The sequence below is a fragment of the Pleurodeles waltl genome, chromosome 6 (genome assembly GCF_031143425.1).
Source record: "Pleurodeles waltl isolate 20211129_DDA chromosome 6, aPleWal1.hap1.20221129, whole genome shotgun sequence".
Classification (NCBI taxonomy): Eukaryota; Metazoa; Chordata; class Amphibia; order Caudata; family Salamandridae; genus Pleurodeles; species Pleurodeles waltl.
Genome location: NC_090445.1, coordinates 1,017,276,290 through 1,017,297,620, shown reverse-complemented (window position 1 = coordinate 1,017,297,620; position 21,331 = coordinate 1,017,276,290). Strand labels below are relative to the sequence as shown.

Here is a 21,331-nt window from a genome sequence, read left to right as displayed (position 1 = left end):
CAATCCTTAAATAAGGCGCCCGCCTGGTGCGTAGGAATGGTGTTAGCTAGCGGTACATTTTTTTACGTAAACCAGTGCCGGCGCTGGTTTGCGTCAAAAAGTATAAATATGGGCCTTAGTGTGTTCTACAGACTGCGGTCCGCTACTCCGTTTCTCATTTTTCACCATTCTGAAGCCTCTTGGATAACTACTTCTAGCTTGGTTTTGCTGTACAGGCACATGTAGGACAGATGCATGCAGTGATCCTGCTTCGCAGCTGTTAGGGCCACACTGGAGACCTTCCTTGAAACCTAATTACGTTACAGATTTCATCTCAGTGGCTCCAGTTGCAGCTGTCTTCTTTGCCAGGTGGGGCATCCCTAGCTGGGTGCAGATGGCACACTGGTGGTGTAGGTGCATTATCCAGACTGATGTCAATCTTGTGAATTACTTTAACAGTTGTGGCCTCCATACTGATCAGAGTGCCCACCTTAGCATTGCTGAAGCATTTGGCCTTTGATCTCAGCAGCACCAGTCTCCTAGCCAGAGTGCACTGCCAATCATGTTTGATATTTGATATTAGCAAATGTCTTGATGCAGTTAACAACCAGAATCATTTATGAAGACAGGAGGACCCTGTCTACACATGAATCAGTTTAGAACTCGTTCCATTGTAGTCATCCACTCTATGGCTATTCCCCACACCGGGAAAACTGGGCTTCTCCTTCTGGACAGTCTCTCCACTTGTACAGACATGGACACTTCCTCCCTTTCTCAGAAGGAAAGCAAGCTTCTAGGCTCTAGAAGAGTCTCAACTCCTCCAGCAGAAACTGCAGACTTTGTGTGATGTCCCCTCTCTTCTGGGAGACAGGCCAGTTATGCAAACACCAACCTTGGTCGCACAGCAGTCCTTTGAGTACTCTGTGGAGCACTCCCTTCCTTGGTCATGATGGAATTAGGACTGGAACAAAGTGGGATGTTTTGGATCCCACTTTTATACCCATTTTTCAGATGGGATGTGAACCCATGGTCTAAGGCAGTGGTCCGGGGACCCCTTGGAGTTTGCAACACCTTCTCACGTGGTATGCAATGGCTTAGAATATTAACATAAAGTAGCAAAATTGAAAATTGAAAATGTTAAACCTTTCCGTAAATGTGAAGGAATTTTAAACTTGAGGCTAAAATATAAGTTGCTGTCCTCAAATTGATTTGTGGCAGCAGTGCAAATACTTCTAACAGTATAGAATGGACCAATGCGTGGCCTCCGGTGAAATTAGAAAAGCCCAGCCCGTGGCATAAAAATGTCAATTTCAGACACCAGGGATTACAGATGCTGTGGATCGCTCTTAGGAAGAGGGAGGGCACCACAGTGTACGGCACTGCAACTTAGCCAAAGGGACCTCAGCCCTGTGTCTCGTTCTGGTAATTGTAATGTTCAGTATCATGGTATTCTGTGTGATTAAAGTATTTTCTACTATTCTAAATATAAGCACTGAACTGGACAGTATGTTACGTATTCTAATTGACTGTAGATTTCAGAGCTCGTGCCCCTCACACTATGTTCCTGAATAAGGTGTAATTACCTACCCTTACTACTTTGAGGGTCTAGTGCGGAAAGGGGGGACTTGGCCTAGTTTGCCGAGCCAAAGTATGACAGCCCCCCCCCCCCCCAGGAAACCACTGATTAATGTCCTTAACCACTATGGTTGGGGCCTAGTATCCCTGTCTGACACGTGGCCCCCTACAAATATTGCCTCTATGGTAAGAACTTCAGTTCGGTTTTAAAAAATGCAACTGGCCTTACGAATAGAGCGTTAGAAGCAGTATTGGCTTTGCAGTAACTAGCAGTGAGGCTCAGATAGAAGATGTACATCTTTGCACACGTCTCACAGCTGTACAGGAAAGATTGGGACAGGCTGGCGTCTGCACTCTCACAAAATGCTACATATACATCAGCCCAAGACTGTGCACTGCAAAGCATTCATGGAGATTCCAAGACTGCTAGTGATTGAGCAAAAGTGTTAATCAGTGAGGGGCACTAGGACCTAGAAGGAACATATTGATGTAAATGTTTAGCTGGAGCAAACATTACCACTTGGAGTGAGAGTGGCCCTTAAACTCTTTTTCTTTACTTCTCAAAGTAGTGATTTTTTAAATAAAAAGACTGAACTTCATTCAAATTTGTTGAAGTTTGAGAACTCTGGGTTAAGTGGAACTGTGCAATCTTGGTCCCCTCTGCCAAGACGATGTTCTGATCGAGAAATGAATATTTAAAATTTAATTTTAATTAGTCTCTTTGAAATAACAGTGTTTTCCTGAATGTTTTTTGTACTATGATTGATGGTAGCCATGGTAGTGATTCTTCTAAAATCGAGCAGTCGATCTTGGTCCATATTATCACCTGGAACTTTTCATGGATAGTGACTGAAGAAAACCTATCAATAACCATATTCCCCACTAATCTTTCTTGGGGGGGGGGGGCTAGTCTCCACGGCCTCTTAAAGGGTGCACAATGACACGTGGTGCAAGGTGAGTCTCCAGCCTACTGCTGTCCAGCCATAATTTGTAGACTACAGTGCAAAAGTATCAAACAAAAATGAGTTTGTTCCTGTGACACAGGGAGCACTGATAGTGTTGCCTTACGTACACCACGTTACATCAACTTTGTGTGCCTGTCTGTACTTGTTCTACTCATGGAGGTTTTTGTGTTTTCCTTTCGATGTACCAATTGCATCAGCAGACATCATCACCAGCCAGAGTCAGAGAAGGTCTTTCAGTGGCTCAAGTTTCAAATGGTTCAAAAACATCTAGTACATTTGTTCATTAATGGTTGTGTGAGCTCAACTGTCCAATAGGAGGTTGGGTTCATATCCTGAAATATGAAGCAGTATATCCACGTTTGGTGCAACTAGCTCAACTGAAAGATCTTCAGGACTTAGATCAGTGGACTGCCAATGTTACAGGGGCCCTAGAGTAAGGAAGAAAATGGACCCCTGGCATCTGAGTTAACTGTGAAATACAGAAATATTCAGGGTTCAGTGGCACTTGAGGTTCGTTACATTTGAAGGGGACGGGTTTCAAGATGCAGGGTACAAGCAATCTAGATAGGCAGTTTGTGTTCTAACTCCTTAGCTCATTCAAAGGTATTCATAAATCATTCAATGCTTATTCTAGTGTTTATTCATATTTTACTCCTTTGTGTTGTACAGTTCCTTAGCTAAGATAATATTTGTTATGTAAATAAAGATGTAGGTGGTCCTTATACGTGTCATCAGGTCATGCACCAAGTTGCTGAAGGCCATAGCCTCTGTCTTGTAAGTGGAACAACACCTGCCATACTCAGAGATCCCTACAACATGTATATCCGGGTTCTCATGTTCACATTTCCTCAATTTCCAATATATAGTTCTGTTCAACTAACCTATATTCAGTTCCATCACTATATAGACTAGCTCACATGTTGCTATCTTTATTCACAGTTGCTGAGACTTCTTATTATATTGAAAGTATGAGATGAATCGTTTTTTGATAACCATTAGGGGGTTTCGATTTATAGAAAGGACTATTCTGCAATTAAGCCATATGTAAGCCTGTTAAGGTCTGAATGATCTCTGTGTGGTATTTACTGTTGAATTTATCACTACAGGTTGGAGAACCATTTAGTTTACTACCCAAACAATTGTCATTGCAATAAGACATAAAGATCAACTAGTATTTCAACCTTTCAGCATAGAGTAACCAGTCAACAGCAACAAAACACATGAATATGTAATGTATGTCATGAAACACATTAAACGTAAGACTACAAGCACCATTTTATGAAGAAGAGTCTGGGTTTGGCATCCAACTCCTATCAAAATCATGAGAGAAGCATGCAGTGCTCTCTCCAGCCAGAGAAGTGCATGCTCTGTTCCCAGATGACCTCCGCAACCGCAACTCCAAACTGGCAGTGATGCCCTGATTCCATTTACCAACGTTGGTAAATGGAAGCAGAAAAGGGACTATTATTCTGCTCAGAGGAGGGATCCACATGCAGTTTTTGACCCAGTAAATTCAAATCCACGTTATTCCTCATTCTAGGCAATATATAGCAGTTGGATCTAGGTGCTTGGATGCGGTCTAGAAACATTAGTTTGAGCCACCCAATGGCCCCAAGCTTAACTCTGCCAAAATCTTAATTGAGCCCTGTGGATGTATGCTCTATTTAAAAAAGTTGGTCTTCAAATTTGATGGTGATCAGCTATTTGGTACCATCTTGACATGATTAGTATAGTTCTGTTGACCCTATCTTTTCTGATAATCTAAGATAAAGCACCTATGCAGGATCGGAGACTGTGGTAACCTCGACTCGTATGAGGCACTATGGCCCATATTTATACTTTTTGACGCAAACCAGCGCTGGCGCTGGTTTGCGTCACAAAGTTTACCGGCGGCTAACGCCATTTCTACGGACCATGCGGGCGCCTTATTTAAGGATTGTCGTTAGCCGGCGCTGCGGGCTGGTCATAGTAAAAAAAAATGACTCAAACCAGGCAGCGCCGGCGTAGGGAAATATGGGGGTTGTGCGTCAAAATATGGTGCAAGTCAGGTTTGAGTAAAAAATCATGGCTCAAACTGGACTTGCGCCATTTTTTGATGCACAACCCCCATTGAAATGACTCCTGCCTTAGCAAAGACAGGAGTCATGCCCCCTTGCCCAATGGCCATACCCAGGGGACAGCATGGCAATTGGGCACAGTGGCATGTAGGGGGACCCAAACTAGGCCCCCCTATGCCACTTTAAAAAATTTAAAAAAATACTTACCTCAACTTACCTGTACTTACCTGGGATGGGTCCCCCCCATCCATGGGTGTCCTCAAGGGGTGGGCGAGAGTGGCAGGGGGTGTCCCTGGGGGCAGGGAAGGGCACCTCTGACTGCTTCCATGGTCAGAGACCAAGGACGTGAGCCCACAGGTCCCTTAACGCCTGCCCTTACCCAGACGTTGAAAAATGGCACACATCAGGCTGTGCGCCTTTTTTTAAGGCCCGCCCCCTCCTGTGCATCAAAATGACGTGGGAGTATAAATAAGGTGCACAGGCCTTAAAGTCATTTTTGGGCGGGAACACCTACCTTGCATGTCATTAACAGAAGGCAGTTTCCAGCATCCAAAAAATGACGCACACAGAGGAATTTTGACGTCCGCGGGCTTCAAAGTTTAAATATGGTGCACGGTTTGTGCCAAAAGTGCGTCAAACTTTTTGACGCACAATCGGCGCAAACAAAGTATAAATATGGCCCTTTGTCCCTAGAGACAACAGGTTAACTGCAAAGGAATTAGCATAATTAATTAAATAAGTCTTGAACCTAGAAGAGAATTGAAGACTTCTGTAAGTTAAAACTATGAAAGTTTATTAAATAAATAAAGTGCATTAGAGAAGACAAAAATATGTGTTAGTCAAACTGCATGGTAAATCCGTGCAGCAAATTAGCTAAGGTTCAATTAAATGCAGCAAAGGGAAAGACAAGAAGTCAAGACAAAGTCGTAAGAAAGAGAAAGACTGATGGAAGTCCGCTTTCTAAAATCGGGTATACTGCTTCTGGCGCACCTCCAGAAATGACTCTTTTTTATAGAAATACACAGTGAAATCACAAGATAAGTATACGATGATCATACATCATTTCACAAATTTACAAATCAGAATACAAAATGGCATACAGCATCATCAAGCACCATTCCAAAGCCATACCTAAAAATGAACATTAGAACAAACCCCTTTGGGCCTAAAGTCAATGAATGTGTCAACTCAAATCTAGTTATACTTAAAACAATGTCTCAATTTATGAATAAGCCTATAGTAATACAGAGAGGAAGAGCTAGAAGGTAGCAAAAGGCTTCCTCCGAAGTTCTTCAAAAAAAGCATGTCAACACAGGCCATTATAACATAACACATTTTGCTATGTGTGGCGAGAGGAGAAATAAATTAGACATCATGGCTGTGTTAGAATTCAAGATGGAATGTATGCCTAGTTCTGGCCTAGTTTAGCTAACCATCGGAAAATACGGTTTTACAAAGTGCAGCATTTTAGTTTTAGTGCACAAATATTCATTACAATAGTCACAATATTTTAATTATCAGAATCCTCTCTATCAGTTCTGTTGCAACTATGGATCATCTTGTGCTGTCTTTTATGGCATTTAAGAACACCTAAGCATACTGATTCCCTACGTATGATTGCTGTGTTTACTTAAGATATGAGGATATGTGAAACAACACAAAAGTCTTATAGTTCCACAAACAACAACTGAATGGTCCTTAATTCCCCAAATTCAGAAGGATACAAGCCTGCTTGCATCCACCATGATATGTGCACATATCACATAGTACTTGCAGATCATACCAAGATCGCATATACATAAATAAACCCTATCAGCTCTGTTACCCTGTTTAGCTACTGTAGTACAGATTGTACTATATACTGTAAACTGCTGAGAGGAAAGCCTCATGGCAACTTCATTCCTACTGAACATTGAGTTTTGGCAGCGCACCCCTGATCATTTCTTCCATTCAGGATAATATAAAGGACTGACGGTTCTTACATGCTTATTGCATACCAGTTCTAACTCTGGAAAGTATTTCTTCCATATCTATTGCTATCCTCAACTAAGAGCAAAATGCTATTTTACAATTGTCGGCAATAACTAATGAAAACTTACATTTGGATGCTAATTAGATTTTGGTGGTTGGAATAAGGGTGGAGGTATATGAGTGGCATGGTTAAGAATTACACTTTATCAGGGCAAGGTACGCATTTCAGGTGAGTGACTGATTAGTTTTGACCTTGAGCACATGAAACTTTGAATTGTATTTTGGAAGTTTGCGCCGCTTTTGCGTAAAAAAATGACACAAATGCGGCGCTAAAAAAGTATAAATATGGGCCAATGTATTGTGTGCTCAAGGTCAAAACTAATCAGTCGCTCACCTGAAATGCGTACCTTGCCCTGCTAAAGTGTAATAATTCATGGGGCGAGTTGGCAAACACTAGAGAAACACAGGTTTCTCTAGTGTTTGCCAACTCGCCCCATGGTATGTGTGACACTTTCAGACATTCCCTGCTTTCTACACAACCGCACTTGCTATTCTGAAACTTGCTATTGATATTTTTTTATTACAAGCATAAACCTATAGGACTGTTGACTTACTGACGGTATTACAACAACTGTTGGGGACCTCAGGACCTATGTTGTAAGCCTCAGTGAGATAGCAATGGTGTGGTAGCTCAATAATCTAATACTTGTATATTGAGAAACCCTGTAAAAACCACTACATTTCGAGAATAAAGTTCCTGAACAACCCCCATTGACACTAGGCAGTGAATAAGTAATTTTGCCCTGAAGACGTAGGAGTTATTGTAATTATTGTGTTGTGGGGGCAATCTGTCATCAATGACCACCCAATGGAGTCCCCTTCTTTAAAGACAATTAATATTTGAGACCGCAGCTTATAATTCTCTTTTCCTCAAAGAACACTCAAGGTTGTCATCTTCTGAACTATTTGAATCTTTGGGAGAAACCTGGCTGGTACTGTGAAAGTTACAGTGGAATAAAATAGCTGTGCCGATGGTTAGGTGTATTGCTAGGCTTTGCTTTTCAGACATTGAATGACAGAATCAACAGCAGAGTGGTAGATGTGTTTCAGAGCTTCAAAGTGTTTAAGGTGGCTTTTGCAGGCAATACATACAGTCCCTATTGTCAATTGAAAATTGCTGCCCTTAATGATTGTGAAGAAATTATTAATGTCATGCTTTCAATAGCCTGTCAGCAACCACAAGTAAAGATAGTATGATGCTGTCTAAATAGTAACGGAACTGTATAAGGACGAATTAAATAGAAATATATATTGGAGATCTTGAAAAAAGGTGAACCGGTGAACCCGATTAAACACGTTGGTTTGTTTATCAGAAACGCTGACGGAATATCAAAATATGGAAGACTAGCTCATTGACTAGTCACGGCTACATATTTAAAAAAGAAGTGAGTATCTTTTAGAGTGTGGTGGATTAAGAGACCTTCTCAAAAACTGCAGTTCTTGCCCCATGTTATATGTGAGATCTCTACTTATTAGACATTCTGCAACTTGTATTTCATATTTTCCAATTGCAAGAATGCTTTTACCAAATTGCACTGTGATACATGTGACACCTTCGGCTTTCTCTACTTTCTAACCAGGAAGCACTTGACATGTTTTGCCCTGTACTTCTCTCGCTTCAAGTTTGAACTTACAAGAGTGTTGGCTGGCCGAGGTCTCACACAAACCATTGGGCCACTCTGTCGTTGTGTCATATTCCTCAACTGATGCGAGAGCCTTAAAACGTAACTTTGCAATAATTCAATATTTGCATATTCCAGTACATTGTGCAGGCCTCAACATATTGAGAAAAAACAATGGAACCCATGTTAGGACACAAGTGTTGCTTTTAATGCATGCAATTTAATCATAGTGGAGTCTTGTTGTATCAAGCATCTTCTCCTGGTCCCTCGATGGGTTGGTAAAAGTCCACGGTCATTTTTAGCCCCAAGTTGGTAAGTATGAATCGTATTACATTGTGCTTTTCTTCCTGAAGCCTGAATGTTTAGAGGTCACTGGTGTCACTGGTATAGCTGGTGTCACAGGCGCAGCTGATGGCGATTCAACCAGGGAAAGAGGCGGCATTTTCACTCCTTTTTGTATCAGCAGCTGGTGGAAATCAGCTCGATCTGTAATTATCTTCTATAGAAAAGCAAGACAAAGTCACACATTTTTATTCTCAGTATACAAACACACTCCCTATAACATATGTTTAGCGTCTCCTTGCAGGAACCTTATAATGTGGTAGTCACTTTAACATTAGGAAGGGATTAATGCTAAGGTGTCCTGTGAAGATGACGTGTGTTCCCTGCATTTAGAAGTGAATTTGTTTAGAGATCTATTTATTAGCCGGTTAGCGTCGCTCTTGCACCACCCAACATGATGCAAGAGCGGCGCAAAACTTACATGTGATCTAACTTGGAATGCATTGTCTAGTTTGATTTAGGTCATATGATTCTAAACTATATCACGTTGGGAGGTCCTGAAGAAGTCCAGGGGTACTCCCCGGACGAAACACGTGATGATGGACATCTGTACAAGTAAGAAAGGAGAGAATACTAGGAACGGATAAATAAAGAACTTTTGAGAACTTTAACTAATGAATATATGAGTGAATGATGGACATCTGTACAAGAGTGAAAAACATTCGGAATTTTGAACTACAACAATTGAAATAGATTTTGAATTTGGACGGCTGATTTCAATTTGGGATTGGATCCGGACTTAATTATAAAGAAATGAACTATATGAATTATATTGAGTATGGACAGCCGATTTTGATTTGAGGTTTGATTCGGACTGGATTATAAAATAATTAAGCGTCATATTCACAAATTATTATTTGGTTTTGAAATATATTAGTGGGAAACTTCATATTGTGACTGTTAATTGTATCTTTTTCACGTGTGCCTTCACGTTTTTCTTGTTTAGAGATCTATTTATTAGCCGGTTAGCGTCGCTCTTGCACCACCCAACATGATGCAAGAGCTGCGCAAAACTTACATGTGATTTATGAAGCCACGCAAGGCCACTTTACTTTGTCCTGAGCGGCTCTATAAATCTGGAGTAAGGCTACGCAGCTAAATTGCTGCGTTGCCTTACTCTGCCCTGGGAAGGCATTCCATGGCTGTTGCGTGGTTGTTGCCATGCAACTGCCATGGTTTCTGACGCATTTCCAGATTTACTAGAACTGGCAGACTTAGGAATGAGCCTAAAAGATAACCTTTTCAGGTGGTGGTGTCACAAAGGAAAGATCCTTATTTCTCCTCATTACTTCCTCTTTTTATGTGTGCTGCATTTTGCAGCACACATAGAATGAGGAATATGCTTCTCAGGATTGGTTTTGTGCAAGAAGGTATCTTTTATATGGTGTCCTGTGAATATGACCCGTGTTCCCTGCATTTAGAAGTGAATTTGCTTGTGGTTAGCATTCATGACTATGCATTAACTGTATTCCTCTTACAAGAGATCAGTCCAGCATTTGAGGTTCTTATGGAGACATACTGAAATCTATGTTTCGTCTTTGGTCTCAAATGGAGATCTGTTTTGATCGATATATTTCAGTGTAAAATTGATCCCTCTTTAAGACTCAGAATGCATGCCCCTGTTTTACTTTCAAATGTGTGAAACTGAAAATATATGTAAATCTGGGAGCACTCGTTTGTAACTGGTGCAAGTTCTTTACAGTACAGATAAGAATGGCTTATGGGATTTTCAACACCTGATCTGGATTCAGAATTATTTAATCTGCATTGTCATATGAATTTTTAGGATTTTATTGCACAACAAGAGACTCTATTATGTAGTCTCTCTTCTTGTGTTTTTAAGGCACTTAGGGCCAGATGTAGCAAGCCGTTTGGATGGCGCTAACTGCAAAAAACGCAGTTTGCGCCATGCAAAGAGGCCTCCTGCGATGCTCATTCCCAAATTGCGAGTCGGTACCGACTCGCAATTTGGGAATGCGACTTGCAAATAGGACTCGCATCGCAATTCAGAGTTGCTTTGTGACCGCGAATGCGGTCGCAAACCAACTCGCAGTTACCACCAGTGTCACACTGGTGGTAACTCATTCTCAAAAGGGAAGGGGTCCCTTTAAGGAAAACGGGCTGCAAAATGAAAAAAAACAGCTTTATTTAAAAAGCAGTCACAGACATGGAGGTCTGCTGACTACAGCAGGCCACCATCCCTGTGAGTGCAGGGACTCGCTATGGGGTCGCAAAATGCGACCCACCTCATGAATATTGAGGAGGTGGGTCTTTGCGACCCCATAGCGAGTCGCAGAAGGTGTCTGAGACACCATTCTGCATCCGATTTTGCGACTTGCAAATTGCGAGTCACTCAGACTCGCAATTTACAAGTCGCAAAATCAGATTTTGCTACATCTGGCCCTTAGTCCCATATTTATACTTTTTTTGCGCCGCATTTACGTCGTTTTTTGATGCAAAGTCGGCGCAAACGTACAAAATACAATAGTATTTTGTAGGTTTGCGCTACTTTTGCGTCAAAAAATGAAGCAAATGCAGTGCTAAAAAAGTATAAATATGGGCCTTACTATTACCAGCAAGAAAAGAGGAAATAGTGTATGGACTACTATTTATTGGTGGGGATGTCCCTTGTTTGTGTTAATAACCTCCTGCTTGATAAGCAGGATTACAGGAGTGTTATTTAAAGTGCTGTACCAAATAAAGCAAGAAGAGAGACTGTAGTAACCTCCTTTGTCTTTCATAAAATCAGGACTATCCTTTAGAAGCATCTAGGAACATCTGCAATGTATATTGCTTGGCCTTCAAGAGCTAGTTCTTCACACCACATCAAGTACTTAAAACAAATATTATTTAAGACTCTTAGTGGAGAACCACAAAGGCCATCTGAAGATTACACCAAGAAAGACCCTTAAGTAAGACCGTAATTACAAAATGTAAAACAAGGACATGTTTTAAAGCTTTTTCTAAAACAAAAAGAACAAAAACCAACGTTTTTCACTGACTACAAAAACCATGGGACCAGTACCCATTACAATTGTTAGGCACTGTTGGGAGTACTGCAGCACTGGGAGGCAGGGTATGTTGCTGGAGCTGAAACCATAAAAATAATATTCTTCACAAGCTGCACGTTATCTGCCATGATGTGCGGGACATTTAGGGCCTGATTACAACTTTGGAGGAAGGTGTTAATCCGTCCCAAATGTGACAGATATACCACCAGCCGTATTACGAGTCCATTATATCCTATGGAACTCGTAATATGGTTGGTGGTATATCCGTCACATTTGGGACGGATTAACACCTCCTCCAAAGTTGTAATCAGGCCCTTAATGGCTTGTTTATCTAGATCCACCGTGTCTGACGAGACGATTGAGGACAGGTGGACACGGTGTTGGAGACGCGTCCTAAATTGGGTGGATCCTCCAGTGACTCTCACATTAGCATCAGGCCTTTGCAATGGTTTACTGTACCCTAAACTAGGGCATGAAACCTCAATGTGACGGTGGGACACCTGCCAGATTTTGGGGGCTGTACTATCACTGCCCACTTTTAAATAAGGCTGACAGTCTAATCGACTACTGTCTACCTCTTTTCACCTACCTTTCCTACGTCTCAGGTAGGCGAAGATGTCTATTTCTGGTGCTTTGCACATAATGCATAAGTATTCCTGGCGCACATTGACAAAGATCTAGGTGGAATGGGGAAACAGTACCTGCATGGCTGCCAGGATTTCGTTGTCGGAAAGTTCAGTTTGCGGTGATTTAGTACCTGGTGTGCTGTAGGTAACCTGCAACATTTTACTTCGAAACCTTTCAAACTTAGAATGAAAAGAGAGGAGATTACATATCAGGCAAGATTTACTTATAAATGAAACAAAACAACGTATAAAACAACATACTGCATTGTGCTGGGTGAAAGTGTGACAGCAGAACATCCCCACATCCACAAAGATATGGTGATGCTGCTATCATCCGCTGGCGCAATTTAGACTGCCTTGCGGCACGCACACATTCTTGCACCATAGTTCAAGGTTGTGTGTGTGATATGTAGCATAGGTTTTGTACTGGAATCATGTGCAAAATACTACGCTTTTTAAAAAAAAATTATTTTCAGTTTTGCACAAGCAGTTGCATTTTCTAGAGCAATGATAAGAATTACAGCGAGTATCAATAGCAGAACATATGCTACACGATCATTTCACTCCATATTTGCAGGTTGTCTTTTCATTTACTCTTATTTCAAGGCCCCCTTGAATCCTCCGCCTTAGGCCATGTCTTGCCATCCCACTTTGGTGTCCATTCTTTCAGCAATGCACTGTGCTTCGTCTCATACAAAATACTATGCCTAGACACTTAGGCCCATATTTATACTCGGTTTGTGCTGAGTTAGCGTAATTTCTGTACGCTAATTCAGCGCAAACCTAACTCCATATTTATAATTTGGCGCTAGACACATCTAGCGCCAAAGTTATGGAGTTAAAGTTGTTTTCTGGATGTGAAAACCTACCTTACATTAATGAGATGCAAGGTAGGCGTTCCTGTCCAGAAAGGGACGATATGGCCTTATCGCCATATTTATCCCCCATGCTAAAATCCAGCAAGGGGAGTTGGGGGCCTTAAATAATGGCACTAAGATTGCTTAGCGCCATTATTTAACGCCTAGGTATGGGCAGGCGTTAGAGGACCTGTAGGCATATTTCCATGGAAAGAGCCCACAGGTGCCCTTCCCTGGACCCAGGGACAACCCCACTCACCCCCACCCACACCAGAGGGACACCACAGGAGGGGGGACCCATCCCGGGTAAGTCTCGGTAAGTTATTTAAAAAAAATATATTTCACGCTAGGGGGCCCTGACTTGGGGCCTCCTGCATGGCGCTGGCCCCAATGGCCATGCCCAGGGGACATTTGTCCCCTGGGCATGGCCATTGGAGTGGTGGGCATGGCTCCTGTGTTTACTAAGTCAGGAGCCATGTCCATAGGGGGGGGTGTGCGCCAGAAAATGGCGCTTCACTGCTTAGAGGCTTTTTTGCCTCTAAACAGTGTAGTGCCATAATTCGGCGCACAAGCTCCGGTTTTCCATACGCCTCCCCCACATTGTTAGTGTCCTTTACAAGGACATTAGCGCCAGCTTGCGCCATTCCATAAATATGGTGCCCGGCCGGCGTCAGCGCTATACTTTTTCACACAAAACTGCGCTAACACAGTTTTGCGTGAAGAAGTATAAATATGGGCCTCAGAGGCCTATTTATGAGCAGGTTAGTGTCACTCTTGCAACACTCAACGTGGTGCAAGAGCGACGCAAAACTTACATATGATTTATGAAACCACGCAAAATCACTTTGCTTGGCACTGAGTGGCTCCATAAATCTGGAGTAAGGCAACACAGCGCAAATCATTGCCTTGCCTTACTCTGCCCTGAGAAGGTTTTACATGGGTGTTGCAGGGTGTTCCCACGCAACTTCCATGGTTATTGACGCATTCCCAGATTTACCATAACTGGTAGCCCTGAGAATTAGCCTAAAAGATACACCGTCTCAAGTGAGGAATCACGAGGAGAAAGATCTTTATTTCTCTTTGTTACTTACTCTTTCTATGTGTGCTGCAGAATGCAGCACACGTGGAAGGAGGAATATGCTTCTCAGGATTGTTTTGTGCATGAAGGTGTCCCTTGCTGCATAAAAACAATTCTGCATGCAATGCAGGCACCCTTGCACCATGCTGCAAGGGTACCTGCATTGGCACCAGGCTACCAAAAGGGGTCAGTGCAGGGAAAAAGCCAGGAATGTACTGTATTGCCTTATATAACTCACAATCCTGATATTTCCCTGCCACGCAGTGCATGGCAGCAAGGTGACTTGTTGCACTGCACTGCACAATATTATCATAAATAGGCCCTTGAGTACAGCACACAATGAAAGTTTGAAAAGTTTTAAACTTTTCTAACTTTCATGGTGTGCTATACATTACAGCAGCCTTGCAACATTACAAGAAAACCTTTCTCAAACATTGGGCCTCATTTATAAGAAACTGGTGCATTGCTCACGATGTGCCAGTTTGCTTGCGACGCCCTGTGCCCCGTAACAACAACATGGTAGTCAGAAGCAGCTCACGGCGTGGCACGCGGGGGGGGGCGCGAGATATAAACATTAAAATAAATTTAAAAAATAAAGCACTTACCTCGGTCCTCACCGCGCCCGTGCAGCTCCTCTCCCATCTTGCTGCTGCAGGCACAGGCTCCCAGCCTGCCCTGCGGCCAATACTGACACTGCTCAAAGCAGCATCAGGATTGGCTGGGAGCACCCAGACAGGGTGCTCCCAGGCAGACTGGGAGCCTGTGCAGGCCCTCTCCAGCCCGGTAACTGTGTTTCCGGCCTAGAGACAGCCTTCTGTGCTTGTATGTTTGGCCGGCTCGAGACAGCCTGCCAAACATACATACGCTGTGAAGGGGAGTGCTGAGCACTCCCCCTCGCTGCTCGTCACCCTCCTGGCCCCGCCCCTTCAAAAGAAAAGTTTATTATCATTTTCTTTCAAAGGTTTGCAGCTGCCGCTGCTGGCGGGGGGGAAGGATGGGGGAAACGCTCCTGATGGTAGTGCTGTATCTATAATACAGTGCACCATGGCAGTCCTTAGCATAGCTGTGCCAGAATTTCTGACGTATTTGTGGCCCTTTGCTGGACAAGTGTAAGAAATGTTGACGCTAGTCCAGCAAAGCATAGTGAGGCCCATAGGACAAAGCACAGCGTCACTTTAACACTTGTCTTGAGCAGGTGTTAAAATATAATGCTAGAATGACACAGTGAAATCTTGTATATTTCACTGCGCCATTCCTAAGGGACTCCTTGTGGGGGAATGCCTCCCTTGCACACACTATACCTAACGGAGGTATAATGTGGAGCAAGGGTTGTAAATATGGCGCAGGGTGAGGGGACTCTTCTGACCCGCTGTAGCATAAATAAATAATGCTACAGAAGAGCAGGGGGCTTGAATGATCCCCATTATGCAAGCCTTTTGGCGCAAAGTCTTGTCTACCATTTTCAGTAGACAGGGCTTTGCGTCCATAGGTGGTTGTATAAAAATGCCCATGTACCATGATGAGATGCACCCTTAACGCAAAGTAAAGCAAATCAATGGTTTGTGTTACTTTAAGGTGAATTTCCAGCACAAATCAACATTTGCTTCAGAAAGTAAATCAAATTTCAAAACATTGGCCTGAGGAGGAAGCTGAGGAGGTGTTACAAAGTTTATTTTTCAGGATGGGGTTTAAAGTGACACCTGGTGATGATTGCTGTTGTAGCACAGACAGTGAGACAAACTGCAGGCACTGCTGAGCCAGGAAACTGGCTTTGGTGGCCTATAGTGGAAATAACCTTTCGTGCAGTGTTTAAATTGCCTCTTTTCTTATTGCAACTATCATGTGGACGATATTTGGATCCAGAGTACCTCTTGTGTTTAGGTCAAGCATAAGCAGTCCTCCTCGTGTATACTTTTAGTATACTTCTTATGGCCTAAAGCAATTTAATTTGTTGGTTGCAGTGTCCTTTAAAAATTCTTGCTCGCTAGTGGTCAGTTCTGCCTTTTCCTCCCTCCATTTTCTGTTTTAGAGCATTGACCAACTACTGTATTATTCCACTTTGGTTTCTTTATCTATTGCTGGGACAGACTATTTTTTGTTATTTCTTTGGTGCTCCCTTTCCACTTCGGGTGTTTAAGGCTGGTAGCTGCCTGCGCTTTATTACAGCATTCCGTTCCTCCCACCTCCTCCCAAGTCGCTGACATTTGTTTTGGCCTTATTTCAGTGCTGTCCTCGTTTACCACTGGTCCTAAAAAAAGCTTATTTTACAAAAGAAACACCCAGTTATTTAGCTCACTCCTCACGAAAGCCACAATATCCCCTTTCTGGTAGAATGTAGCTAAACCTAGAAGCTTCTCAAGTCTGTCTCTCCAGGGCCACTTCCTGCCAGCACTCAGGACATTGCACACAGGGCAATGCGTGTCTCCTTTTTTGGGGCCATAAATCTTCTGAGGCTGCCCTGCTATTGTTAACTTCATTAGAGCTTTGCTGAAATGCGAGGCAAGAAGGCTTGCAAGACTTTTCATTCTGTAAATATAATAAGAAAATACTTTTCCAACTTCATTTTCCAATTTCTGTTTAGATGTATACACAACTGGAGGTAGTGTTGTCATCTTCTCGTCTCTCCTCAAGGGCTTCTTAATAGATGTCTCCCATATAGTTTAGTCTCCTTATTTTGCATCTAATTCACAAAGCTATTTGTGCATGTATGTTTGGCTGCTTCTCAGCCATCATTTAAAATGAAAAGGCTGGGCGATGTCAGGGCCTGCCAAAGAATTAGGTTTGCCAGTCATAAAATTGAATCCACATTTAGGACAGTATGAAGTAATTAAAGGATGATAGTTTCCAGAATGGACTGGAAAACATATCCATCTTTTTCGCTAATTTCATCCACATTTTTTAACCTAACTCCGTGCATAGTAGTTTGAAATTCGATAGCTTGAAGAACCACCAAACCTAGAATTGGTCGGCTATTTTTTGCAAGTCCCGTCTTAGTCTGCTCTCGCTGATTTAGTCAGATATATACATATATACATGTTTGCGACTTGCTCTCATCCATTTCATAAATGGCCTCAAACTTAGAATCCTCCCTCTACTCCTGCTCCCTCCTCATCTTCACCAGCTGTAACTGGACCCTTTTGCCTTCTCGCCTCCGTCCTCTCTGTACCAAGGACTCCCTAATCCTTTTCTGAATCCACCTTTCACTGTGAAGCGCTCAGCTGCTTTGTAGAAGGGTTTATGCTTTTCAGATCCCTTCACATTTATATATACACAGTCATCCATACATAAATACCACCCTGAGATGAGTTGATTTAGTAGAAAAAACAAAACCTGCATGCAAATTTACACTTTCTTAGATACACACACACACATTATTTCCGGATTGCAGCATTACTTTTTTTCTTTTGAACATTCGCTGGATCCCACCTCCCCAAATTATATGTTCGCATACCAACAGACTTGAACAATACGTGTTCTAAGTCTTTTTAGGTAGATGCACAGGGCCCCTTTTAATATTTAGGAAACATGCAGCCTTCGCGGAGCTTTAGAGAAATCCTTGCAACCTCGCTGTAGATCTAAATGTTTTTTTTGCTGTGCCTCTCCTACATGAAATCCAATACTTCTGCAGCAAAGTATGTAGCACCTGCGCTCATTTAACGCTGACTGGGCCTCATCCCCACATTTAATAATCATATTCAGGCTGCTTTCTGCAGCGGTATCTCCAGGTCTAAGTAAACTAATCCGTGATGAATCCTGTGACCGCCTCCTTGGAATTAAAACAGACATGATCATAAGGCCCCGAGTTTTCACTTCCTGTGCAGTGACACTATGCCTAGACAAACTCGGGTAAAGGTAAACTTGCAGAGAAAAAATACTAAAACGTTTGCAACCGTGCAGAGAAAACCTCTTTAAAGGGCATACTTGCAGGGAAAGTTCTACTCGCATGTTCATACGAGGCCCAGTGCTGTTAGAGTAAAAGTTATCTCACTGTGAGGCGACAATTATCTCGCAAAATGGAAAAGGACTTTGCAAAGGCAAAGGAGAAGGCAAACTGGGAAACTCTGCAGCTTTCAGGAAGGCACGAAATGGAACAGTTTGCGAAACTTTGCAGGTGAAAAAACGCTTTGCACATACTCATAGTGTTTCAAGCTGTGAATGTACCACATGCTCGGATTTATGGCATCGTCCACACTCATACCTCGCTATAAGCTCTTAGAGCTGTTGTAAGTATTGTGGGCTTTTAACCACGCCCATGTCACGCCCATCACTTTCACTTGTTCATGGGCTTTCCTTCCAAAAAGCCTTTATCAATGGTAAATGCTTTCCATTTGTCCCTCCTTGGGGTAGTTTGGTTACCACCTTGGACACCGACCCCGGTTACATGGATAATTGCACTATTGCCAATACGTTTGACTGTGAGCGAACTTCTTTTTCCTTTTGTGTCTCTCTTTTGGGCTCATGGCGGCTGTGGTGCTTTGAATCGGCTTGCTTATGTCATCTGTTTTACTTTTTCTTTGTGTGGCATTTTCAATGTACGTGGCAAGAAAAGTCCAGTTAGGAATTTGCAACACCAATAGCTCTAACTCGAGCAAACACGAGACTCATTGCATTTCAAATGCTTGTTATACTTTTTTTAGTGGCTTGAGTAAACTGAGGCTGATATTCAATGAACAGCATCAAAAGAATATATTTGCAAATATTACTTACAGAGTACAAATATTTTATTTTGTCAGACTTCTAAGCACATTACAAAGGATTTAGAGGGGATCCTTTTCTGACTGATGGCATAAAAGGGGAGAGATTGGAAATTCTCCAGGCCCTTTGCCTATGTTTTTCACTCAAAAGTGGTGTTCTGTTTAAAAAAAATAACTATTTTTTTTAGTACATGCCCACTTCCTGCCTTCATCCCACCGGCATATGCTTTTTAAGTGAATATAATGTTTCCCAAGTTGCTACCTGCCATTTAATACCAGAATTACCCTCTATCCAAGTCCTCCAAAGTACTACGAGTTTTTGTGAGTTAAACAAATAAATTGAGATAGTAGGAAGAAAGTGTTTTAATAGGGTCAACCAATTTGTGAAATTGGAAGCTAGGAACTGAGGGGCATATTTATGAAAAGTGGTGCATCATGTCATGATGCACCACCTTTCTTGCACCCCATTGCGCCCTCCTAAGACCACCATGTGTGCACCATATTTGATAAGGCACACCATGGTGCACATTAGGAACTAGTGTAAAAAATGTTGACACTAGTATGGCATGTTGCAGGATTAGTGCCAAAAATATTGACGTTAATCCTGCAAATTGAAAGGAGGACCACTGAAAAAAATGGGAGCCTCATTTTAACACCTGGCTTAGGCAGGCTTTAAAAATTACACTAGAAATGGCCTTCTAATGCCGGAACTCCCCCCGCATACATTATGCCTGGTGCAGGCACAATGTGGCGCAAGGGTTTACATTGTGCCACTTTGTAAATATGGAGGGGCATTGTTGCTAACCTAGCGCCAAATCAGCTTCAGAAAAATGACGCTAATGTGGAGCAAGATGGTACAAGGGACTTCTTAAATTTGGCCCTGAATCTTCTAAATTCAGCGATAATGTAAGGATTTTTAGAGTGTTTCTTGACTGCTGGATTGCTCCAGATAAATCTAAAATTAACCATTTTCCAGGCTACAGTGGTAGCTGGGCACTTCATGGAAGTGACGTGGGCCTGATCACTGGACCACATCTGTTTCGAAGGCAGATAAGAAATAGTGAAATATCAGGGAATCACACTGGTAAGAAAAAAAGAGGCAATAGTGGCACTCTTAATGAATAAATAGGGTAGGTAGGCACAGGGTAAGGCGAGTTCGAGCTGCAAAGGACCTAATAGTCCAATATCCCAATGTATGGGCATCGAGCCAAGGGGGGCTTGTGTTGGGGAGCACTGGTGCTGGAACAATTTTCAGAGTAAGGGTGTTGCCATCAATGTTAAAATACTGAACTCCTAGGGAATGTGAAAAGTCCAAGTATCACACAAAGAAAAAGTGCAGCAGATTAGCCATGTCCATTTGCTGAGTGTAGTATATAGCTGGTGGTGCGCTTTGGAGCACACTTTTATAAACATATTACAAAAGCATTGTGTGGTAGAGCGCTGCCATTTATAGAAAGCTCATTCTCCATTGAAATATCCACTAACTTTGCAAAGACATAGAGTTTACTCATAAAGTTATATATAGGGCATGAACAATGAAAAGTGAAAATCAGGTTTGTTATGTTAATAGAATTTATTAAGTGCAAACAACTCATTCCAAAGGGTCCCCCCAAAAAAGCAGAAAGGTAGTAGTTACCACTTTAGAACAACCATGTCTTAAGGATGTCTTAAGGATTGTTTTAATCATGAGAAGATTTTGGTATGACCGGATTTGTACAGGTAACTTATTCCAGTGGTGTGGAGCTAAGTAAGAAAAGGAGCGGCCAGCATACCATGTAGTGCATATACAACAAGGAGTAGCCAGTGCCACATCAGATGATCTAAGACTTCTTTCGGCTATAAAGAATTACATTTTTGTATGGAAATTGGAGGGCCCCCCTTCCTCCCGTACAAAGCATGATAAGTTTGACACAAGACTTTAAATATGCAATGCTTCCTGGTGGGTAGCCAGTCAAGGGATTTCAAAATTGACTCTACTGTAGTCCTAGGCAGAAGGTTATATACCAGTCTGGTGGCTGCATGTTGCACCACTTGCAAGTGGGACAGGACCAATGGACAATTTACTTACCTTTGGTAATGCCTTATCTGGTTGAGACAATATCTAGTTGCAGATTTCTTACCTTAGAATTTCCCCAGGTGTCAGTCTGGATCCGGAGATTTTTCTTGGGCAGTACCCCTGCATGCCTTTAGGTGGCGTTGATCGGTTCAGCATCTGTCATCGGCGTTGCTCACGCTGGATATGGTGTTGCGAGTCCTCCCGGAATGCTGACATCAGTTTCTTTTCGTGACTTTCCACGCCAGAAGCGCAGAACCATGAAGAACATAGACCAAAGGAATCCCTATTAGGGGTGGGCTGTGAACTCCGCTCCACTCATGGAGTTTGCAGAGTTTTTCCCACTCTGTGTTCTGCATAGAGCGCAGAGTTCTGAAAAACTCCACATAGTGGAGCAGAACAGAGTTTTTTCCTCACTTGCTCTCGTCAATGGTGAGTTGG

The 21,331-nt window shown here is 42.5% G+C and overlaps 1 protein-coding gene across 2 annotated transcripts in view; it reads right to left on the bottom strand.

Moving 5' to 3' along the window:
- Positions 1 to 5,352: 5,352 nt before the first annotated feature.
- CCDC27 (coiled-coil domain containing 27) overlaps positions 5,353 to 21,331 on the bottom strand; it is a 259,053-nt gene continuing 243,074 nt past the window's right edge. For both annotated transcript variants that reach the window (XM_069239955.1, XM_069239956.1), the window contains exons 13-14: positions 12,284 to 12,388; positions 5,353 to 8,728 (exon numbers count right to left, since the gene is read on the bottom strand). In XM_069239955.1, coding sequence (XP_069096056.1) covers positions 8,558 to 8,728; positions 12,284 to 12,388 — 276 coding nt within the window. In that variant the 3' untranslated portion in view covers positions 5,353 to 8,557. The remainder of the gene's footprint in view (positions 8,729 to 12,283; positions 12,389 to 21,331) is intronic.